General features: G+C 32.2%; 3 protein-coding genes across 3 annotated transcripts in view; 2 read left to right on the top strand and 1 right to left on the bottom strand.

The window, feature by feature from the left end:
- The window catches only part of LOC133323500 (calcium uniporter protein, mitochondrial), a 128,942-nt gene that overhangs the window by 49,808 nt on the left and 54,354 nt on the right, over positions 1-24,780 (bottom strand). The window lies entirely within an intron of this gene.
- On the top strand, positions 1,645-2,111 carry LOC133323504 (larval cuticle protein 65Ag1-like). Its single transcript, XM_061532424.1, has 2 exons — positions 1,645-1,799; positions 1,896-2,111. Exons 1-2 carry the CDS (start codon positions 1,684-1,686, stop codon positions 2,092-2,094), a joined length of 315 nt encoding a protein of 104 aa, XP_061388408.1. The 5' UTR covers positions 1,645-1,683; the 3' UTR covers positions 2,095-2,111.
- Positions 7,719-8,179, top strand: LOC133323505 (larval cuticle protein 65Ag1-like). The gene is made up of 2 exons (XM_061532425.1): positions 7,719-7,870; positions 7,967-8,179. The coding sequence occupies exons 1-2, from the start codon at positions 7,755-7,757 to the stop codon at positions 8,163-8,165; spliced, it is 315 nt and encodes a 104-aa protein (XP_061388409.1). The 5' UTR covers positions 7,719-7,754; the 3' UTR covers positions 8,166-8,179.

Below are 24,780 nucleotides of genomic sequence, written 5' to 3'. Positions count from 1 at the left end.
GCAATTATATATTCAAAACTAAGTTTGATGTTTGTTTTCACTAATTAGGATAATAATTATCGGCGTTGACATAATTCAAGCATTTTCTTAGATATGGGGGTGATCCACATCAGACGCATAGTCAACATTACCCGAAGTTACTCTATATCTTAAAGAGTTGTTGAGATTTTCAATTGAAATGTTTAGGGGGATATTCTTGAATTAGTGTAGGTTTGAATTAAATATAAATAATTCAAATTAATGAAATGGGGGCAAGAATGGGGCAGAATCACAATTTTTGTAGTAGGTGTTGGCAATTTTTATGCGTTTCGTCAATACTCTTGAACCCACGAAATGGATAATCCTTTTGAATATTATATATCTGTCAATTTATTGGAATGTTTGGCCTTATCTAGCATAGACCTTCTGAGTACGGTCTTGTGTGGTGTTCTTTACAGTGACACAAAATTGAATTAACTTGTGAACATTTTCGTGAGATAATTTTTTACAATATTCGATGAGCTCAAAGATTTGTATTGCGATTTATGAAATGAAAATTTATGAAATGAATTTAGTCGCATTTAGGCGATGACGCCGTACCTTATTTTTTTTACATTTCTTCCGCTAAAAAAAATTTGTTCTCCTTGGATCCCGTGTCGATTAAAATATTGATAAAATGTTAAAAATCTATATGGGAATATGATTGTGAGGTCGAAACAAAACAGTAATTGTCCGTGTGAACCTTTGAAGACGAGCCAAATCCAAGAAAGTTTTCCGTGTAAGAAGAATTGGTTTGCCTCAAGTCTTCGGAGAAATTTAAAAAAAAAAAAACGGAAGAAATAATAAAAATCATTGTGCACCTAGATAATGTGAGCGCTCAAACATGGGCTCATACCAACGCATTTTTACCGGCCAAAATGTGAAATTCGCCGTAGAGACCTACCTTCGAAACCAAAGAAACTGTTTTTTTATTGGCCATCTCTGGTTTCGACAGTAGGTTTTAGAAATTTCGCTGGATAATTTTTTGGAAGAGAGTAAATAATATATATATATATATTTTTTTTTGTGTATTTTTGTCGAATTGCCTTAATCCAATCGATTCATAATTGTATATGTAGTCCACTCTAATTTCATATCTAGGTTTAGCTCTCAATATATAACGGTAAAATACAGCTTGACTTATATTGGAGATTTCAAGTTCTGCTCACGGTGCAGTGCCGTCAATCGTATATTCCTTCGCATTTTTTCGTTTTGGTTTTCCTATGATGTCCTTATGTATATAGTCTGCACATGACTATTCTAAGTAAACAAATGAAAACTAATATTAGCCAATTTTTTTCCCACACATTTCCATATATCTTGTTAATACTCAAACACTATATTCAATAAATGTGGCAGACAAATATTCCATTTATTTAACATCAATGTCGGATGCCGACATATTCGGCAGATGATATACATAATATTTTAACAACGAAGAATAGCCAATGAGCTGCGATACCAGTTTAATAAGTTTCAAATTAATGTTCGAGGTCATCTACTCGCTTCTCAATTCGTGAGTTTTTGGAACATCTGCTAAAACAAAGTAGGGAAACAAATAACTTAACGCAGAGTATAAAAACTAAAATCGATGCCACTGAGAATCATAACACATTCAACCATTGATCTGATCAAGACATTGAACAACCAACTCAATAAATCAAAATGAAATTCATCATTGTATTCGTTGCCCTCTTCGCCGTTGCTTTGGCCGCTCCTCGCCCAGAAGCTGAAATCCTCAAGTACGAATCTGATGTTCAACCCGAAGGATTCCAATATGCGTAAGTATTTGAGTTGCAATGCAAAATTTCAAAATTTTTACGATGTGAGCATGGATAACCGAAACTTACCTTACAATTTTATTCGTTTGCTTACAGTTTTGCCACTAGCGATGGTGTCGAAGCCGAAGCTCAAGGTCAATTGAAGAACGTTGGTACCGAAGAAGAAGCTATTGTCGTCAAGGGTTCCTACTCCTTCGTTGCTGATGATGGTGTCACCTACACTGTCAACTATGTTGCCGATGAAAACGGTTTCCAACCCCAAGGTGCTCATTTGCCCGTTGCCCCTGAAGCTTAAGTTGTTGTTACAATGATTTTGTTTTAATTTTTAAGTAATAAATTTTTTTTTGGATGAACTGAAAATAGTTTTTGATTTATATATACGGGGCTACGGGAAAAAATAAGTATTTAATATAATCAAGTGAAAAAACATTAAGTTCGGCCAAACTTTTGATACCCTCCACCAAAGGTATACTAACAGATACTTTGCAACTAGGGAACATATCCAAAAGTGGACCTATACCGATAATTCTACAAACCCATTTATGTACACCAAATACAAATTTCAGCAAATTTTAATGGATATTTTTCCTGTAAACCCCAAAAATTGGGGGATATTGACGACGCACGGCCATTACCAACGTACTCAGGTTCTATTTCAGAAGTGGAAGCTGCTGGTTCAATATGAAAGTTTTGATTGCAGAAAAAATGTATATGAGTACGTCCCTGGAGGCGATACCTAAAGCGGGACCAGTATTGATTACATCGTGTAGGAAATACAGCGCTTTTGTAGTTATCATTATATGAGGTGCTATGCCTAATTGAGATCTGATGCAGTAAAATTTCAATTTGCATCACAGTAACTTCATTTACGCTAACTATTGAAAATAGCGAAAATCGGTAGGTTATCATTATATGGGGACTACACCTAACTGCGGCCCGATATAGTTCATTCTGGAACCTCACGTTCTAGTTTTTAATCTCGATATCCCCTGTATGTAGAATGATTACAACAAAGTCTAAGAACCAAACCCAAAACGCGGAACACATCAGATAACTATTTTAATATAAAATTAATAATATTTTTTTTTTAATAGTTAATTTTAATTATAAAATTAATAATAAATTTTGTTACCATATACGACTACAAAAAAACCAAATTACATAGAATTTGGTTGAAAACGCGTTGAAGAACCTCAGAATTACGAAAATTTGGGGGTACCATTATATGTGGGCTACACGAAAAATTTGAGCTATATTTATACTTTTTAGTGGGGAGATTTGGTACTCAATAAGAACTCAATGTACCAAATTACAGCCAATTCGGTCGAAAAATGCGACTATCCGAAAAATTGACCTATATTTAAAATTTTTAGTGGGGAGTTTTCTATCCAATAAGAACTCAAAGTACCAAATTTCAGCGAATTCGGTTGAAAACCCTCTCCCTTAAATGGAGTACCAAACTCCCGAGGTTTGCCCGAGAGAGAGAGAGAGAGAGAAACCGAGATCCTATAGGCGTTGATTTTCTAAAAAATATTTTCTAAAGGGGTGTTTTTTTAACGAATAATTTCTAAAGAAAGGAATTCACTTTTTAAGAATATTTTCTAAAGAAATGCGTAAAATTTTTAAAGAATATTTTCTAAAGTTGAAAAGGTCTATCCTAGGCGTGGCTTTTATTAATAGATACTTGAAAAGGTCTATCCTAGCCGTGGCTTTTCTAAATTGAGACTTGTAAAGGTCTATCCTATGCGTGGATTTTTCAAATGGATACTTGTAAAGGTCTATCCCAGGTGCGGTTTTTAAATTGATATTTGTAAAGGTCTATTCTAGGCGTGGATTTTTAAAAAAATATTTTCTAATGTTGAAAAGGTCTTCCTAGGCGGGGATTTTTCAAATGGATACTTGTAAAGGTCTATCCTCAATTTTAAAGATTTTCAATGGGCTGGTAAATGAATATCAGGTCATGTTAAGGTTTGTAACATTGCACATATATATTTGAAGATTTAAAAGAGGCGTGATAACTCCTTACTGGAACATCGGAATCCGAAAATTCCAACGGTGTTAGAAAGAGTACATGTCTGGCTCTCGTATGATCCTATAGACGTTGATTTTCTAAAAAATATTTGTTAAAGGTGTGTTTTTTAACGAACAATTCCGAAAGAACGGCGTGGATTTTTTAAAGAATATTTTCTAAAAAAGGCGTGGACTTTTTTAAGGATATTTTCTAAAAAAAGGCGTGAACTTTTTAAAAAATATTTTCTAACAAAGGCGTGAACTTTTTAAAGAATATTTTCTAAAAAAAAGTGAACTTTTTAAAGAATATTTTTTGAAGAAAGGCGTGGGATTTTTAAATGGATATTGTAAAGGTCTATCCTAGGACTATCTGCGATTTTAAAATTTAAAGATTTTCAATGGGCTGGTAAATGAATATCGGGTCATGTTAAGGTTTGTAGTTTGTTTGCACATATATATTTGAAGATTTAAAAGAAAAACAATTTACAAAATTTGTTTGTTATTGTTTTGTTGTTGTTTTTTTTATTAATGGCTAGTTAATATTTTAGATGGCGCGCATGATAACTCCTCACTGGAACATCGGAATCCGAAAATTCCAGCGGTATTAGAAAGTGTACATGTCTGGCTCTCGTTTGACTTATTGACTTCGCTCAAAAATTAACAAAATGGCGGAGGTTTAAAAGATGTTTTTTGAAAAATCGCCTATTTTTGACCACATACTAAGGAATTACGAATGTTGTTAATTTACGACAGGCCATTTTTAAATAAGGGACTAATACATTGATCGACACGATCACTGCTAGTAATTGGCAGAAATTTGTAAATCTTGGAGCTCTGGGACCATTTAAAATATACCATTTAAATATGCTTAAGTTTATGCTTAGTCCACATTGATAATAATGATCAGACTCCAATTGAGAAACGCTGTAAAATGTTAGAATTATTAACATCCATACCCGTTTTATTGTCCATAACATTGCCAGAGTCTAGACAAAACTTCCTTATGTACATTTTTCTATATATATGTATGAATATATAACATAAACCTTCCTGGAATCGATTTATATGCTAATTAAAACAAATTTCAATAAAACACGTCTAGCATCTAGCCACAATATTGTGAATATGTCACGTCTAATGGAAACACATAGTCTCGTGTTGATCACTTTGACCTTTTTGGTGTTTCTCTTTTCTTCATTCGAACTGGTTTATCAATCACTTTGTCAAATTCTGCTCCAAAAATTTGGCATCATCATTTTAAATTCGGTTCAAATTAACACCTACGATTTGTTGTTATTATATTATAATTTATATTCAATCAAATTCATTCAAATACTTTGTTGTTGATGTCTCAACGTATTGTATGAAGAACAGATTATCGATTATGCAAAGAAGTCACTGGACTTCTAAACGAATTTAAAATTATTATGATCGACATCAATATCTTATGGTATATCGTCTACACACAATAACTTTGCATACAATGATTTGACGAATTTAATGATAAGAAATTAGTTTTTCATAATTTTTGTGAATTAATTCCTTTAGGTTAATTTTGTGAATTAATTAACCTAAAGGAACGATTCGATTTCGAAAGCCTTTATTGAAGAAGCCCGGAATATTGAAATTTATTGAAATTTATTATATCAAATCGATTGTTTGAGTAGTACAGAACATATTTTATCAAAAATATAGCAGTCACAACAGAATGAACAGAGATAAGAGCCTATGTTGACCAGTAAAAGTTTCTGGCAGCAGCATTTACCTAAAGAAACATCTTTGTAGGTAGATAGCAAAAAATGAAAAAAAAAACAAATGAAAAAGCGTTAAGTTCGGCCGGGCCGAACTTTGGATACCCACCACCATAGATATACTGACAGGTTCTTGAAATGAACGTATAGGGAAAATACCAAAAAGTGGACATATACCGATGTTTCTACAAACCCATTATGTAAACCATAATAAAAATTTCAGAAATTTCTAAGTGAGAAATTATAACCTCAGTCTTATGGCTAATGGCTAATTTTCACCGTGTCAAAGTGTATACACCCTATACATTGATACGGTGAAAATGTGCCTCATCGAAATATTGGTTCTAGACCTCATGTTTCTTTGGAACAAATCCGTTTCAGAAAATTTTGATTTCATTGGAACTTTGCCCTTCTTATTATTTCATCCAAACTTAGTTCAAGTTCGGAGATGGGGAATATCGGTCCACTCCTTCTGGTACATCCCACACAGGGGCTAGGCCTAATTGCAGGTTATAGTTCATTTTCGAACCTTACCATATACGACTACAAAATACCAAATTGCAGCGAATTCGGCAGAAAACGCGCCCAAGAACCCTAAAATACCGAAAATTGGGGGTACCCTTATATGGGGGCTATCCGAAAAAATTGACCTATATTTATAATTTTTTTGTGGAGAGATTTGCTACCCAAAATGAATTCGAAGTACTAAATTACAGCCAATTCGGCCGAAAAATACGATCAGAACCCCCAAAATACCGAAAATTGGGGGGTACCGTTATATGGGGACTACCAGGAAAAGTGGACCTATATTTATAATTTTTGCGGAGTAATTTGGTATCCAATAAAAGCTCAATGTACAAAATTTCAGCGAGTTCATTCACCAAAAATTGTTATAAAACTGCCCAAAAAGAACTCAAAGAACCAAATTTCAGAGAATTCGGTCGAAAAATGCGATCAAAACCCCAAAAAGACATATTCGAAAAAATGGACCCATATTTATAATTTTTAGTAGGGATATTTGCTACCAAATAAGAACTAAGTACCAAATTTCACCGAATTCAGTTGAAAAACGCGCTCAAGAACCTCAAAATACCCATGTACCCCATCTTAGAACCTGACATGCCTGCAGACAAACGGCTCTATGCAAAATGTTGGCGATTGGTACTAGTTTTTATAATTAACTATCAGAGGACAATAATCAGCCATAAAGTTTTTATATCTGTTGAATAAGTACTGAGATATAAAGCTTTAAAAAAAGTGTCGAATGGTCCCCAGTATCCCCTATATTGAAATTCAGCCAGGAGGAAGGCTTGGAAATCCTGTTTTTCGCAGCCCGAAAATGGGAATACCTGTGCGAATACTGTATCTAATTCATACTGTGTAAATAGACTCCCATGCGTAAAATACACATTCACATTAAGAAGTTGCCACAACCAAGTATTTTTGTTTTAGTTGTTTTTTTTATAAAAACAACAAACAGTTATTCAGCCTGACTATTTTGCAAAAACAAAATACAAATGGTATCCCAAATAAACCGCCAACGCTACTAAAAAACATTACGACATACTTGATAATAAAATTTTCTACTAGAATTTTGAGTTTCATATCTAATTAACTTGACTGCATAAAAAATCGCAATTTCTGTTTACAATACCTTGTTTTTATAAACAATGTAAATAACACATCATGTCAACACATCGATGTAAATAACACATCATATAAATATTTTTGGTATTCGCAACCGAAAAATAGTTCTTGTCCTGTGGCTTAAAAGTTTTCTGCCATAATATAGCCATAATATATGTATTTGCGCAAAAAAAGAAAAAAAACGAAAATAGCAATTAAAATAATCCCAAAATAATGTCAATTCTTTTTCAATATTCGTATTTCCTATCTCTCATTTAAATAAATGCTCTAAAAACCGCAAAACTTGTTTGTTTATAGTTTAATAAAAATAAAATTTTCATATAATTTGCGTATCATCAATTTCGCATATCGATGTATTCGAAAAATACACGTTATTCAAAAATAAAGAATATTGAATGAGCTCTACTTCCAACTAGTTTTGGAATGTTTTGTGTGGAAACAAGTAAAAAATCAGAGTATATAAACTAGTGCCGATAACATCGAAAATCATAACACCTTCATTCACTGATCTGATCAAGACATTGAACAACCAACTCAAAAAATCAAAATGAAATTCATCATTGTATTCGCTGCCCTCTTCGCCGTTGCTTTGGCCGCTCCTCGCCCAGAAGCTGAAATCCTCAAGAACGAATCTGATGTTCAACCCGAAGGATTCCAATATGCGTAAGTATTTGAGTTGCAATGCAAAATTTCAAAATTTCTACGATGTGAGCATGGATAGCCGAAACTTACCTCACAATTTTATTCGTTTGCTTACAGTTTTGCCACTAGCGATGGTGTCCAAGCCGAAGCTCAAGGTCAATTGAAGAACGTTGGTACCGAAGAAGAAGCTATTGTCGTCAAGGGTTCCTACTCCTTCGTTGCTGATGATGGTGTCACCTACACTGTCACCTATGTTGCCGATGAAAACGGTTTCCAACCCCAAGGTGCTCATTTGCCCGTTGCCCCTGAAGCTTAAGTTGTTGTTACAATGCTCTTATAATTGTTAAATAAAATTGTTTTGAACGAAATACAAATTTGTTTCCTTTATGTGTTGCAGTTCAAGTAATTAGCGGGGAAAAAGTAGTGTAGGGACAATTATTCGATGCTGCGCAATTTGACTGAATTTCTCGATATATTGCCTGATAACAGTCTAATCATCCACAGTCTAAAAATACTTATCGTTTTGTTAAACGTAGGACAGAAAAGATGAAAATGTTAAAAATTTTTTATCGTGCAAACTTAATACTGCAACCTGTACCGAATGAAAAGCTAAAAAGTAAACGACATGGCGATGACTTAAAGTAAAAACAATCAAAAGTTGAAATTCCTTCCACTTTTTTTCTTGGCCAAATGTGTCGGTTAAACTGTGCTGAAGAAGAGAACGTCAGTTTTGATTGACTAGCTTTTAAATGTAAACCAGATTTTTAATAATTGCTCTTTTGACCATTGTTGGAAACTACTTAGAAGGGTGGTAAAAATTGTACGATCTTTCCGTTATGGGTTTGGGTTAAACTTGACTTGCACTACTTCTTCAATCGTCCAATGTCAAAGATCATATAATATATTTTATCGAAAATTCTCGAGTGTATTGCCTCAATTAGTAATTTAAGAAACAACTTACGTTAATGCCTCTAGTTTTAAAACATTGCATACCTGAAAAAAAATAAATAAATAAATAAAGATATACAATTATTATTAACTAATAATTATCCAAATATAGTATTTTAAATTAATCAATCATTTATGAATTATGAAAACAAATATAAACTAAGGTGGCCATACGTCCTCTTTTTTAGAGGACAAAACACTGGCTGTCATCTATAAAATTTATGTCATCTATTTCTATAATCTGTCATCTTTGTCATCTATATTTTTAAAAACTTGATCAATATTTGTTTTTGTAAATTAAAACAAATTAATTGTGGGTATTGACTGTAATTTTATATTTTGGGTTCAATGTTTCTAGGTGTCTCCAATCATTTTTTTTTCTAATTTAAAATTAAATTACATGCAAAAATGAATGTAATTTACTATTCCTTGTGACCTATGTGTTGCAAAATATATTTGGAAAACATAGGGAACATAGCTATACTTCTTTGCTATGTTCCTTATATAAAGATCTCAAGATTATAAACGACTTTTTCACACATTATACCTTACACAACTATTTTGTCAGTGTATTATAGCTTTGTGCAGCCCAAAAAGTTTGTAACGCCGCGAAATATTGATTCTACACCCACCGATCGTCATATCTCGACTAGCTGAGTCGATCTAGACATGTGTGTCCGTCCGTCCGTCTGTCCATTATAATTTTTAAACACGATACAGGCCACAGTTATGGACCAATCTTCACGAAATTTTGCATGTAGGATGGATGGGTTCTGGCCAATGAAGACCCCTATAGTTTTTGGAAAAGATTGGTTAATATTTAGGGGATGAAATGGACCAAAAACTAAATTTTTGTCGGTTTTTCTGCACGCTCCAGAGGCCGCAATTATGGCACAAACACCGCGAATTCAATTCGGTCAATATTTAGCGGGTCAAATGGACCCTGACTTTGTGTGAAAAATTACAAAATTTGTATTCTATAGCGTATATATTTACCCATGAAGAACAAAGACCCGAGAAGTTGTTGGGCATATCCAAGAGGCGTGGATGACCTTTAAATAAATACCAATTATATGGTTGTATGTACTCAGATGTGGGAGTTACACTTAAATATATACAGGTGCATACGTACTGAGATATTATTTAGTAATCCATTACCACACTGGAGGGCGGAAATATAGAGCTGATCGCTTTGAAAAGTTCCATGAGGTTCCAGTAGTGGTCAAGGACAATAATTTTCGGAGATAATTTTGGGATGAAACTTATTTTTTTCGAGTGGATTTATAGGCCACAATTATACACCGAACATCACAACACAACCCGCCGTCAAGGAAATCTGGACAAGTAATGGAAGAGGTGCTGTTGACCTCTAATCGGGCAAGAGGGTACTAATATCACGAAGTATTGCCAGGCTCGGAATAAAAATCCGCAGAAAGTTAGATTTCCGTGATAGTTGTGTAGGGTATCGTATGGTCGGCCCGACCGACTATACTGCTCCGCTCACTGGTTTTATATATTTATAGGTAAATCAAAATGTACGTTTTGTACACATACTATTATTTTTATTAAAAACTAGCGGGCCCGGCAATCGTTGTCTTGCCTGTTGATGTATAATTTTTGGCATTTTAGATTTGTGGATAAAGTGGAGTGTACAGATCTTTGTAATACATTGGCATTTATTAGAGCACATATAAAGTGACATTACAGTACTGAATATCTACAATTTTATGTTTATGACCGAGACATGTTGCAATTTTTTTGCATTCTAAAGTTTCGGTGAATATACATTTATTAATGGATGGATATACATTTATTAATGAAATTTAATAAACTTATATGCACATATGTTAGTTTGACTTTCGGAATTAATTACATTTTCCCAATATATTTATAAGACTTCCTCATATCGGAAGTCCAATGTTTAGTTAGCTTTTTTTACCCTTCACTATTTAAAATTGAGCTTTTAAATTTGCACATACATTACTACTACTCCTATTGTTCACTTTTTTGGGTATATCCCATATAACGGTACCCCCAATATTTTAAAGAATTGTTTCTAATTTAATATTAGCGATATGTATTGAGCAAAAAAAAAAAAACTCACTACATATATAATAGTACTCCGAATTTTTTGATGCTGTGGGGATTTTGGGCGCGTTTTTAATTTTTATATTTGTTTTTTTGTTTTATTTGGTAGGATGAGTCCTACTAAACACTATCAATATTGGTCAAAATCAATCAATATTAGTCAAAAATTGTCAATATTGTCCAAGATTCCAGTTAGCCAACATATATTTGTATCGCCCATTGTTTGGTATTTTCTTATGTGGTGTCAAATCTTCCTACCAAAATATAATATATATCCATTCCCATTGTAGTAACTGTAATAAGTCATTCCGGAATATTGCGGAAATTTTGATAGAGTTCATGCATAATACCATTTTCGGTATTATAATGACTTTGGCCTTTAGAGTTTGACATAACGGATTCTTGTGAATGAAAAACGTATTCCCAGAAATTATGCGCTATAGCTTAACGCTCTAACCCTACGGTCAATAACCAAAAAAGTATATGTAGATCAGTAACCGTGGTACATTTGTACCAAGGGAGTTTCTGACTTCCACGAGTCGCCCTGATGACCCCATGTTGTCTAGGGCCACAAAAATTTGCAGAGGGGTTGAGGAATACCTATATAAGATCCCAACAAACTAAAAAAGTTTAACCCATTCGAAAGCTATAACGAATTTACTATGATTGTTATGGATGGATTATCATTTTTGAGTTCCTACATCTTTGAGTTCCTACATCTAAGATCCGTATAGACTAATTGCAACAAAAAACCTCACGATAGTCCATTTTTTAATGAGTTACAGACCAATCTTTGGATGGGTACAAATGTACCACGGTTATTGATCTAAATATATATATGGAAAATATTTATAATTTTTTCTTCGATTATGTGTGAAAATACCTCAAGAATGATTCCTCAAAATTTGATCCAAATATCTCCATTATTAAAAACTTTACTGCATTTTTATTCAAAAAATGTACAAATGTACCCGGTTATTGACCGTTTTTGACGGATTTTTTTAATTTTGCTGTTTTTTAATAGTTCTTCTCTTTCCATATGAGATTAGTGCAAAGAAAATATAATTTTAAAGTAGTTTTCTCTGTGATACACATTTTTGGTATCGGATATATTTAAGGTGTTGTGTTTATAAGTTCAAGAACATTGACCAACGATGATTTGATAATTCCCGTAGTATATAGCAACATTTTAGGTACTTTAAGGAACAACGTGACTCTATGGAACTATTATTATTGTTATTATTATTATTTTCAAGAAAAATAATCTAGGTTTTTTTGCAAATTTATAGCGATTTTCAAATTTTCTTACCTTTTAAACCTTCCCTGAAGCTCCACGAACATTTCATGACTAAGATCAGAAAAATCCGTTCAGCCGTTTTCGAGTTTTAGCGATACTAACGAACAGCAATTCATTTATATATATATATATATATATATTCTTTTTTTCTTTTTGACATCATTTTCATTTTTCAAAATTTGGTCGCCTTATATAAACCCATACACAAATATGTAGTACATTATCTTATTACCACAATAAAGTTTTATATATCAGGTCCAATGAAAGTTTCGGTGCACTCGACTCAACAAATACCGACAGATCATCAGAAATCATTTTTCTTCCTTGCCAGTTTAACTTTTAATTGTGCAGTGGTCATATAATAAATGTGATCTGTTGAAAGGGGCAAATTATTGTGAGGTTGCCAAAAACAAAGCAAATATTGCCCAATGTATGTGGTATAAAAGAACAAATTTTGAAATTATTTTGTAACACACATTTTAACATATGAGCACAGAAAAAAATACATTTTAACTCGGAGACTTTGCATTATTCATTCCAACGCCTAAAAGTATGCAATACTTCATAAGATTTTTATATTATAATGAATTACAGTCGATCACGGTTTAAACGCACTCAATGGGACCAAACAATTTATTTCGTTATAGACGTAGTTCGTTATAAACGTAATAGGAAAATTTGTCAAACCCATACATGAATGCAAAAAATAATTCATTCAGCAGACAAGGTGTGCGTCTGTTGCTTTTTCGTCAAGTTGCATGCGATTTTTATTATCTCCAGTAGGGATACGTTAATATCGAACCCACAAGAATGAGTATCCTAAGTTTAACAAGGTGAAAATTATTCTTATGTCAAAAACCGAATGGTTTCGAATAGGTTTCGACGTTTCTAACGTATGTATTATAGTCCTGAAAAGTACCTATGTCATTTGAGTCACTGTTTTCAACAGACCACCTCTGCAGATCATTACATTCTCCATGTCTTGTAAACAAGTATACTATGCTAACAAAAGCAAATTTTTTAAACAAATGTATGCTTCCAATGACATTTAATTTATGTATAATATAAATACATAAATATATACATATGTACACAAATAGGCTTAATGTAACTATATCAATATTTGGTATATATGTATATAAATAGCTTAATTAAATCTAAATTAAATATCAATGTAATTAATATTTTATATTTCATGAAAAAATGTGTGTGTGCTTAGTCAAAATGCCAACAGGTATATGTCCATAACTATTACAATTTGGTGTTAGGTAAGGGGTTATTTTTTATGAGCATTAAATAAGTTAATAAAACACAAAATTCAGAAAAACGCAAGAAATCATTTATTAATCGATGTACGGTCCATAGCTCGACTGCGTTTTAATTGGTCCATCCCCTTAGACCAATTTTGGTATACTTTCTCCAACGTTTCCGAAACTACATGTATCTATCTATCTATCTATCTATCTATCTATCTATCTATCTATTTTTTTTTATTTGAGATCATTTATAAAGTTTACATTTCATTTGAAATCCCACGAAGCTAATAACTAGCTTGTCTGTGGGATATGTATAGGTAATGTATATATATAAACATGTCCAAATTTGCTGTAGCTCAATATTAAAATTTCAGTGACATTAATTAATAATTATTCAAATAGTAATTTTTGATTAACTTAATCCTAGTATTTTTGCTTTCATCTATAAGTTTGGCAGGAAGCTTGTTTAGCGCAAGTGGTAGAGACACAGATATTGCGTTCTTTTAATAATCATTTCTATACGGCTGTACTACATATCTTCCTTCAGCTCTTCGTCTTGTATTATGATTCCTTTACGATCGAAATAGAGTACAGTTGTTTAATATTGAGAATTTGTTGTGTTGTGTACAATTGTTTTGTATTGTTGTTATGTTGTGAGCGATTATAAGTTCCTTTATTTAGTAGTTTGACAATCCTGTTTTGTAATACCTGCAGGAGCCTACAGTATCTTGCGTTTCCCCATGCCGTGATTCCATGCCTTAGATGTGACTCAACTAATGAGAAATATGTTTGCTTTATCACGTAATTTGGTGCACAGTTTCCCAAGTGATATAATGCATACGCAGATTGCCTTAGTTTTTTCTGCAAACTTTGTATATGTGGTTTCCATTTAAAGTTTTCATCAAGATGGACTCCCAAATATTTGTAAGTTTCAACTAGTTCAATGTGTGTTTTACATTTATCTCCAATTTGATTGTTCATATTTTTGTTATGTATACATTCTCTGTCGTGGAAAATAATTTTAATGTTTTTCTTCGGTTTACTTCTTGGACGTATATGCATTATTTTTGTTTTCACAGAGTTTATCACTAATCCGTGGTCATGACATCAATTTGTAAGTATATTTAACTCTTTTTGAAGAGTATCCGTTGCTATTTGTAACGACTTGTTACATTATCACAACAGTATCATCTGCGTAAGTAAATGTTACACTGTTCTTCAATTGTAGCACCATTTCATTTGCGTAGATTAAGAATAGAATTGGACCCAGTTTTGAGCCTTGTGGAACACCATATTTTACAGCCACCATGTTACTGTTTATTTCGGCTACTTTAACGCAAAAGGTTCGGTTAGAAAGATAATTGGCGAACCAGTTCAGACAATGACCTCTGATCCCACATTTTTCTAACATATATAATAATTTTTCATGGGGTAGAGTGTCGAAAGCTTTACTGAAATCTATAAAAAGAGCAAGGCAATTGTTATTTTGACCCAATGACTTATTTATGTAGTTGGTAAAGTGTCCCAGTAGTTGGTTGATATTTTTCCCTTTTTGAAATCCATATTGTTCTTTGTTAAATAATTCATATTTTGTTAGGAAGCCGCTAAGTCTTCTTGCCACAATTTCCTCAAGAACTTTTTCCATTACTATCTATCTATGTGCACGAAAAGTACTAAATCGTACTATAATTTGTGCAATTAGGGTTTGGGTGAACCGATAGAGCCCGAACAATGAAGTTTGGATTTAGCATTATTGTGGGGTGTTGGATTGGTGTATGTAGGAAATTCTAGAAATTCGTACTGGTACCAAATTTGGATTTAGATTAACCGATAGAGCTGGAATCCTGACATTTGGAGATAGGATAATTCTTGGGGAGTTGTAATGAGCTATTTATGAAGTTTTGAAAATTCCTACTAATGTGAACTTAATTTGGTACAATTTACATTTTGTGTGAACCGATGTAGGAAGTTTTGGAAATTTGTACTAAATGGTACCAAGTGTGTATTTGGGTGAACCGATTGAGCTGGAATCTTGAAATTTGACGTTAAGTTTACTGTTTTGGAAATTCATACTAACGTGTACTAAATTTGGTACAATTTAAATTTTGGTTGAACCAATAGAGTTGGAATCCTGAAATTTGGATTTACGGTCACTGTTGAGGTGTAGGATTAAAATATATATAAAGTTTTGAAAATTAGTACTAATATATACAAAATGGTACCAAATATGAAGTTAGGATCAATGTTGGCGTTTAGGATTTTGCTACGTAGAACGTTTCTGGAAATTCGTAATAATGAGAACTAAATGGTTTCAAATTTGGTGTTGGGTGAACCGATAGAGCTGGAATCTTGACATTTGGAGTTAGGATCACTGTGGGGGTGTTGGATTGAGGTATGTAGGAAATTTTGGAAATGTCTATTAAATGTCACTAAATTTGGTACAATTTGGATTTAGAGTGAACCGATAGAGGTGGATTGCTGACATAGGGTAACAAATTTGGATTTGAGTGAAGTTTTAATCCTAAACATCTTAAAAATTCTCTTAAAAAACATTTGAAATGTTTTTTTATTTATGAGAATTTATAAGAATTTTTGAGTCATTATAAGCAAACATATACGCTGGTGGCCAAAATTAAAGCAACTGAAATTGCAAAGATAATAAATGTCCTATAGAAAAATCTTTGAAGTAATCATAGATTGCAAAATCAAAATAAGATTTACAAACTAACATAACCTCTCCCCAACGGTTTAGGATGCAAGGAATATTACATCCAATGATCAAATTTAATGTCTTGTATGACTCATGGGTATACTGCCCTAATCAAAATAATGGTTATGCTGTCGATTATTAGCTAAATTAAAAAATTTAAAAAGAAAAAAATCAAAAAGTTACTTTAGTTTTGATCAAGCAAAAATTGGATCAATTTTGAGTTCCATAGATTATTTTTTATTGCAAATAAATTTTGCGTTTTTATTTTTTCTGAAAAAAAAACATTCAATATAAGTTTATTTTTAAAAAAGTTACAGGTCATTTATTCAGTTTGCAATTTCAGTTGCTTTAGATTTGGCCATCACTATAATTATCCAAAAACTTTAGAGCTACAGTAAATAACATATCCGTTTGTATCCCACAAAATGCCTTTAATTGAGAAAATTATAAAAGGTATCAGCGTCCCATAGAAAGAATTTCAATCGATTCAAAATAAGATACCTATTCCGAGTTTTTGATAAAAACGTCAAATGTTCGCCGATTTCTATGATCAATAGATCATTTTGTTTATATGTTATGTGGCATTTCGTTGAAGTTATTAAAATATATGGTTTTTTCACATAAGAAAAAATAATTTGATAGTGGATATTGTGTAACCTTTATAAACAAAATTTGAGACCTTTTAAATATCTAAAGAAATTATTTTTCAATTTATTGTTAAATATGCTTTAATTATCACTGGCAAGTGGCCACCATTAGTTAAAAGCACTACTGGTCGCAAGAAACATAAACCCTTTCAGCATTCCCTGTTAATTTTTGAACTCTTCATTGGTGTTCAATTTCAATGAATGAACGACTGAATGAATGAATAACCAAATGCTTGTTTGCCACTACTGATGATAGACAGCCGTGGTACCAAAAGCAAACCACTGAACCCTAACATTTATGGATTCAACAAAAAAACAATTGCCATTCAGAAGAACCCAGAACTAAAAATGAAGTAACTAGCAGAAGTGGAATACTGTTGTGAACTATTTTGTGCTACTTTTATAGGGTATGTTGAATGCAATATTAAAAAACAAAAAAATACAATAATAGAAGTAAAGGGAGTGGCAAAATTGAAATAAACGAATTATATTAGTTATTAAAATGAGAAACGCACGAAGAATATGTAGTCCAAGCTATATCAAAAAGAAAATCCTATGTGGATCCATAGATATTTTCAGGGTATTCGAATTATAAATATTCAGCATATCAAGCTCATTCTAACCAGGTACAAATAGTAAAATAATCTGCAACCGCACGAAAAGGATTCTGTGATCAGGGTATTATAATTATTAATAATGATACAAAATCTGTAATCGTATTACTCAAAATAAACTTTTACACAAGATAAGAAGATATATCTTCTTGCAGCCTGTTCATGCGGTTTTAGATTATTTAACTATTTGCACCAGGTTAGTACTTAACATGTGTGAAAGAGTATATTGTGTAATGCGATTGCAGATTTATTATTTATTATATTATTCGTTAAATTTTCATCATTCGACTTGTTGGTACCCTATTATCTGAAAACTATTTCCATTTACTGTTTTTTTCAGTTAATGAATTCTTTTACAAAACAAAAATTGTACAACATATTTTTGAAAAGTTCTAAATATTGTTGTTGCTGTTGTTTTGGAAGCCACTTTTCCACGAGTTCTTTTACCACATCCATTCGTATGTATGAATGACTAACTGACTGACTGGGTGACTGACTCGACTTCCGGTTGTATGTATTTTGAAACACTTGTATTCTTTACAAATTGAAATACCGCTCTCCAGCTCAGCAACTCGTGTTCAACAACGACTGCCAATTTCAACGTTTTAATAATGGCTGACTGTTGTCGTAACAGTCAAATGTTGTTAATAAACTAAACGCATTTCCGCCGTCATTGTTATTGTTACGATTTATGATTTTATTCCGAAGGGGGGATTTTGACAATTTAAACTGTGAGTGAAGGTAGGAAACATATTCTGGGTATGGATGTGTGTTGGTGGTATTTATGTTTTACAGGTGTTTTTAGTTTGAAGTTAATTTTTTATTTGTTAAAAAAATGCATTTAGGGAGAATGTGATGATGTATTATTAAATATTACAGAAAGTAGATTTAAAGTATATAACATTGAGAAAATGCTAAACCCATTAAAGTGAAAAAGATAAAAAAGTGTATGCGATCTGTAGCATGATACGCATTCTTATGAACTCAAACCAATCACGCTATGCAACAAATCCGAGCTTATGGTTTGGGGATGGAAATTTCTTGCAACGAACCCTTTTTCTGTCCCAAATATCAGTTTTCATATATTCTAATTGTGTTAAAACGAACTTGCTACAAATATACTAAATAATTAAACATGACAATTCACACTATAGTCAATTTATATGCTTACGCCGGTAAACTTTACAGAAAGTGTCAGATTCATCAAAGAAAAAGAGAAATAGTTTAAGTATTGTCAAAAAGAACACAAAAACTGCATATTTTGGAACTGAATATATTTTTGCCTTCCAATCCTAGGATAAGGATATAACTTTTTCTATAACCGTACTTTACTGTAACACGTATTTCAAAAACTACCTCCCTACCTCAATACTACACATCCATTCTGACCGCAAAAGAAATCTAGCTCTACACTTTATTATCATTTATTATCTTTAGTACTATTGTAGTACTTATTTCCAAAACTAATTCCAAATTTCATTTCGAGCCCAAATATTTATTTTGCCAAATTTAGTACCATTTAGCGAACATTAACATAAATAAAATAGAAATCATATTTCCCAATTTCTGGATTCCAGCCCGATCCTTTCACCAAAATATAATTCTACTGAATTTAGTACCTATTAAAATACATTAGTACGAATTTTCAAAAATTCAAATTGTACCGAATTTAGTACACAAAAGTACGAATTTTCAAAACTACAACTAATGGAAATCTTATTTCCCGATTTTAAGATTTCAGCCATATCGGTTCAACCAAATCCAAATTGTACAAAGTTTAGTACGAGTTTCCAAAACTTCCTACATAGTCCAAACCAACACCCCAACTTTGGCATTTAATACAAAATAATAATTAATAAAAATAATAAAATAAACATGTGGCTGCTACACCATAAGTATGCATTTCCAATACTACATCCATACCACAATTCTAACTACAAATTTCAGGATTCCCCAAATCCATTAGTACAAATTCAACAAAACTTCCTACATAGTCCAACCCTATCATGACCCTAATTCCAAATTTCAGGATTTCAACCCAATCGGTTCAAGGAAATCAAAATTGTATCAATAATAGTACTATTTATTACTTTTCGTACAAATAAGTAAAAAATCGCGAAACTACGTACATATCCCAATCCTATACTCCGACGGTAAAGCTAACGTCAAAACGCAATGCGTTGCGTTTACATGATGACGCTGTTCCAAAAACACCTCATTTAATCGACTCTACTTCTCTATCTTGATTTGCAATCCAAATTTCAAGTTTTTAGCTCTATCCGTTGACATGCTTCGAAATTGTACTCAATTTATAAATATAACACTGTGCAACACCAAAAATAATTACCGGGAAATTCCAACAGACTATGAAAGAAGGGCTAAAAAAAGAAGACACGTGTATAGGCGTTTTGAAAGTTTACGTCGGGATGTAACCTAAAAAGGCGGGGCAATATTCTCCCTTTTTCAGGAATTTTGATAATTTTCGAATTATGATTTCTTGAAATCCTTGCATTTTAGGTATATAGTGTCTTCGGCAATATTACTGACAAATTATCGAGGAATATTTTGGTATGCAACTTTAACCCTCAACCTACTCATTTCGGTCCCTTTTTCCAGGAGTGATTTAAAACTCATTCAAAACGGGGTTAAAGCTGCTCAGAATATTCTACAGAAATGTTCGCCATAAAGTTTTACTATAAGTCTCAGAATAGACTAAAACTCAAAAATCAGGCTAAACGTCAAAAATCTTATAAAACAAAAACTCATTTTAGGGTTAATATTGTACTTATTACTAGTTTTTACCCATTTTTCCTACAAGGTGTCGATTTAGAAGAGACAAAAATATTCTCCATCAATTTTTAGCAGTCACTGAACAAGAGAAATCTGTATATATAATGTATATACCGAATATATAGTCATACATTTTGAACCAAATATTCAAAATGTTTTTGTATTTTTTTATCAAGGACATTTCCCAGTATTTTTCGACTAAGTGGATTAAAGTAACATGAAACTTGATTTTAGGTATATAATGTCAAAGAATAAAATAATCTACTTCAAGTCTCAGAACAAGCTATATATTTATATTCAATAGTTTTTAAGAAATATACCTTATAAAATTAACTGCAAAAAAATTGTTCTTATTATATAATTGTTCTTATAATATAATGTAAATTTCTTAAAAACTATTTAATATAAATATATAGTTTGTTCTGAGACTTGAAGTGGATTTTGACGTAGAATATTTTATTCTTTGACATTATATACCTAAAATTAAGTTTCATGTTACTTTAATGCACTTTGTCGAAAAAATACTGGGATATGTGTTTGAAAAAAAAAATATTTTTGTCCCTTATACTATCCTTCTAAAACGACACCTTGTGGGAAAAATGGGTAAAAACTAGTAATAAGTACAAATTAACCCTAAAATGAGCTTTTTTTAAGATTTTTGACGTTTAGGCTGATTTTTGAGTTTTAGTCTATTCTGAGACTTATAGTAAAACTTTATGGCGAACATTTCTGTAGAATATTCTGAGCAGATATAACCCCGTTTTGAATGAGTTTTCAATCACTCCTGGGAAAAGGGACCGAAAATACCCCTTTAATGAGTCGGTTGAGGGTTAAAGTTGCATACGATATTTTGTCAGTAATATTGCCGAAGACACTATATACCTAAAATGCAAGGATTTCAAAAAATCATAATTCGAAAATTATCAAAATTCTTAAAAAGGGATAATATTGTCCCGCCTTTTTAGGTTACATCCCGACGTAAACTTTCAAAACGCCGATACACGTGTCTTCTTTTTTTAGCCCCTCTTTCATAATCTGTTGGAATTTTCCGGTAATTACCAAACAAATTCAAATTTGTCGCACAGTGTAATGTATAAAGTTATACACAACGAACGTTCGGTACAACGAATGATATATTTTATAGTCATTTAAACTTAATTTTTTTATTGATAAAAACTTCATTGATAAAAAATTTGATACATTTCATTATTTAACACATAGTACGGGACACAGTTACCAAGATGATTAAGCGCGAATGCTGATTTTCTTAATTTTTTCTGCAGATTTTCAATTTGATCTTTCCATTTAAAATTGTCGTCTAAATGAACACCTAAGTATTTGTAATTGGGTACGGTTTTCACCTTAGTGGTACATTTTCCTGATTTTATTGTTTAGAATTGTCGTGCAGACAGTCTTTGTTATGAAACACAATTTCAATGTGATGTTTTGGAACACTTCTCGACCTAAAGTGCATAATCTTTGTTTTGGTTGGGTTTATATAATAAGTCCATTGTCATGACACCATTTAGTTACTATGTTGAATTCACCTTGCATTGTTGAAGTTGCTTCTTTTGCATCTGTATGTGACACAATTATTGCAGTACCATCTGCATAAGTGAGCGAGGTACTTCGTTGTAGGTTTTGGATCATTTCATTGGTATAAATTAGATACAATATGGGTCCCAGCTTTGAGCCCTGTGGGACACCATCTGATTCTGTTCGAAAAATCCAACTAGATATAAATTTAATAACGGTAACTATTATAATTTAGTTCTCATATTTAAGAGTAACTTATTTTTTTAAAAAAAATTAATATTTATTAATTACGTTGTTCTTTCTCAATTTTTCAATTATATATATATATATATATCTTGTATGTGTATTTTATTTATTTTCACTATACTAGTTGGTCTGTTATACAGACAAGAAGAATTCATATCAATATTATCTATCTCTAATCGATATATAAGCCAAGAAAAACCAATGATCATTAATAACGGTTTTATGTTCGCGTCATATAAGTGTTTGTCTAAAATGTCCTTAAAGTCACTGAAAAATCAACGAATCGAATCGAAAATGATAGAAATAAATGATTTCTACGATCTTTATGGGTTTATTTAGCTTGTCCTCAGATGGAAAAACTCTTAAGAGTCAATGACTTTGTTGACACACATTCCAAGTTATCATATATTTATACCTTTTTGAGATGAACTAAATGGCGTACGTTTAATGGTTGGCTTAGAGACGTGAAATGCCAGCCAGTCACATTCACCTACACGTACAGTGTTATGGATGAAAATGTATGTGTAGGACGGGCATGTTAAAGCGAAATGGCACCAGAAAAAGCTATATATTGATTCTTTAAAAGGAACAAAAAGAACAACGATGTTTGACATCATCATCTTCCTGGAGAATGTCCTTTAATACATGGACTACTTACATATACGAGAGATAAACTCTTCGGTCATGTATTTGGCAATAACTTGGGAATTGTAGTTGATGAATGTTTGGTATCTCAACGGACAATTTGTGATATTAAAGCCCACATCGTAGTGCTACATGCAGCTCAATGTTGTTAAATACACGAAGTCTTTAAGGGAGGGGCAGTTTAATATGGGACAAAATGTGTACATCGTACTATAATTTAGGTTTGGAGTTCGATGGTGCACTCTTCGATCCACTATATTATATAACGTAAATTGATTTTGCTCATTTTCAGTTTAATTTAAAAATTTGTAAATATGGAAACCACTGTGATAGTTTATTTTACGACAAAAGGAAAGATGACATATATTGAAACAAACAGGACAATTTGTTAATGTTAACGGAACATATCTTATTTTTCCGACATCTTGTTTTAGTGTTCAATTGTCCACAATTTTATAAATATCTACTTATTTGTCTATATTTAGGTCATCCAAATTACCTCTCTCTAGTCGCAGTTTAGTAAACATTCGAAGGATATTTGTCGAAGCCAATTTATTTTTCTGTACAACATTACGAACGTTCTATGAACACAAAAGTTTGTCCTATTATGACAAATATAATGACCAGACATCTTTCATCCGGCGTCATCGGATATTCATGTTCTTCTTTCGTCACACAACTTTCATCAGTCACGTGCTGGGCCATTTACCTCTCAGTTTGGTGAAATATTCATGTTCAACTTTGTAATGTAATGTGTGGGTATATTTTGTTAGATGGGTAACTAAATGTAGCTGGATTAAACATAAATATAGTGAAAGGAATTTCATACCAAATTTTAGGAAATTATCTTTTTGAATTTCATTAACGAATGGAGGCTCAAATTATGAATAGAAAATAAATTTGCCAAAGTGATAATGTTAATGAATCATTTTCCAAAAATCGACGCTTGTGTTTTCGTGTTGGTTTAATCATTTTTAGCACATAAGCTTGGAAAATTCAGACGATAAATCCGTTAGTGGTCTAATGTTTGTTTGATAGTCGCAAAAGTTACTGAGGATTCAATTTTAAGTATAGAAACATTTTTAGAATTTTTTTATTTAATTATTATATTGACAAATAATTTTGATATATTTCTTTAAGTACTAAATATGGTACCATTTGTAATTAGCGAACTCTTAAATTAGAAATGAGGGTTGCTGAGTGTATTTTTGGACATTCGGGTTATAAGTACACGAAAAATACTAAAATGTACTAAATTTTGTACTATTTCGTAGCATGTAAATGAAGGTTGAGAAGTAGGGACGATAAAGAAGGATACGGAAAGTACTAAACTGTACTAATTTCAGTACAACTGGAATTTGGAGAGACGGATGGAGCTGGAATCCTGAAATTTGAAATTAACGTTACCGTCGGAGTGTGGGATAGCGATACCTACATATCGCTGCATATCGTTTTGGAAATTTGTACTTATGTGTACGAAAATATATTTAGTACAATTTGGATTTGTGTGAACCGATAGAGGTGGAACACCGAAATTTGGAAATAAGATTACTGTTGGAGTGTAGGATTGGGGTATGGATTTAGTATAGGAAATTTATACTTATGGGTACTAAATGGTACGAAATTTGGTAAAAAAATTAATTTCGGGTAAACCGATAGAGTTGGAGACCAGTAGGCCTATTCCGTAACTTTTAACAAACTTCGATATTGTTTAAATTCCTTTTGTTATTGTAAAAGCAATAAAACAAACAAATGAATTTGTTGTAAAATAGACAATATCGAATGTTGTTAAAAAATTACAGAATACAGGGGCTGAAATTTGGATCATTTAGGAATGTAGGAAGTTTGAAAATTTGTACTAATGTGTACTAAATGGCACTAAATTTGGAACAATTTGGATTTAGGTAAACCGGTCGACGAAAGGCTGGAATATTAAAATTTGGAGTAAAGATCGCTGTTGGGGTGTAGGATTGGGGTATGTAGAAAGTTATGGAAATTTCTACTAATGTGTACTAAATTTGGTACAATTTGGATTTAGGTGAACCGATAGAGCTGGAACACTGCTCTTCGGCATATACTAGTATAATAATACAGAACTGTAGATATAACTGCGGCGAAAGGGATTTTGGCCATTGAGAGTTTTTATTCAGATCA

This window comes from Musca vetustissima, unplaced genomic scaffold (genome assembly GCF_032173495.1).
Source record: "Musca vetustissima isolate MV318-11 ecotype Yass unplaced genomic scaffold, APGP_CSIRO_Mvet_v1 utg4242, whole genome shotgun sequence".
Classification (NCBI taxonomy): Eukaryota; Metazoa; Arthropoda; class Insecta; order Diptera; family Muscidae; genus Musca; species Musca vetustissima.
The sequence above is the reverse complement of the archived record's forward strand: the minus strand, read 5'-3'. Positions and strand labels throughout refer to the sequence as shown.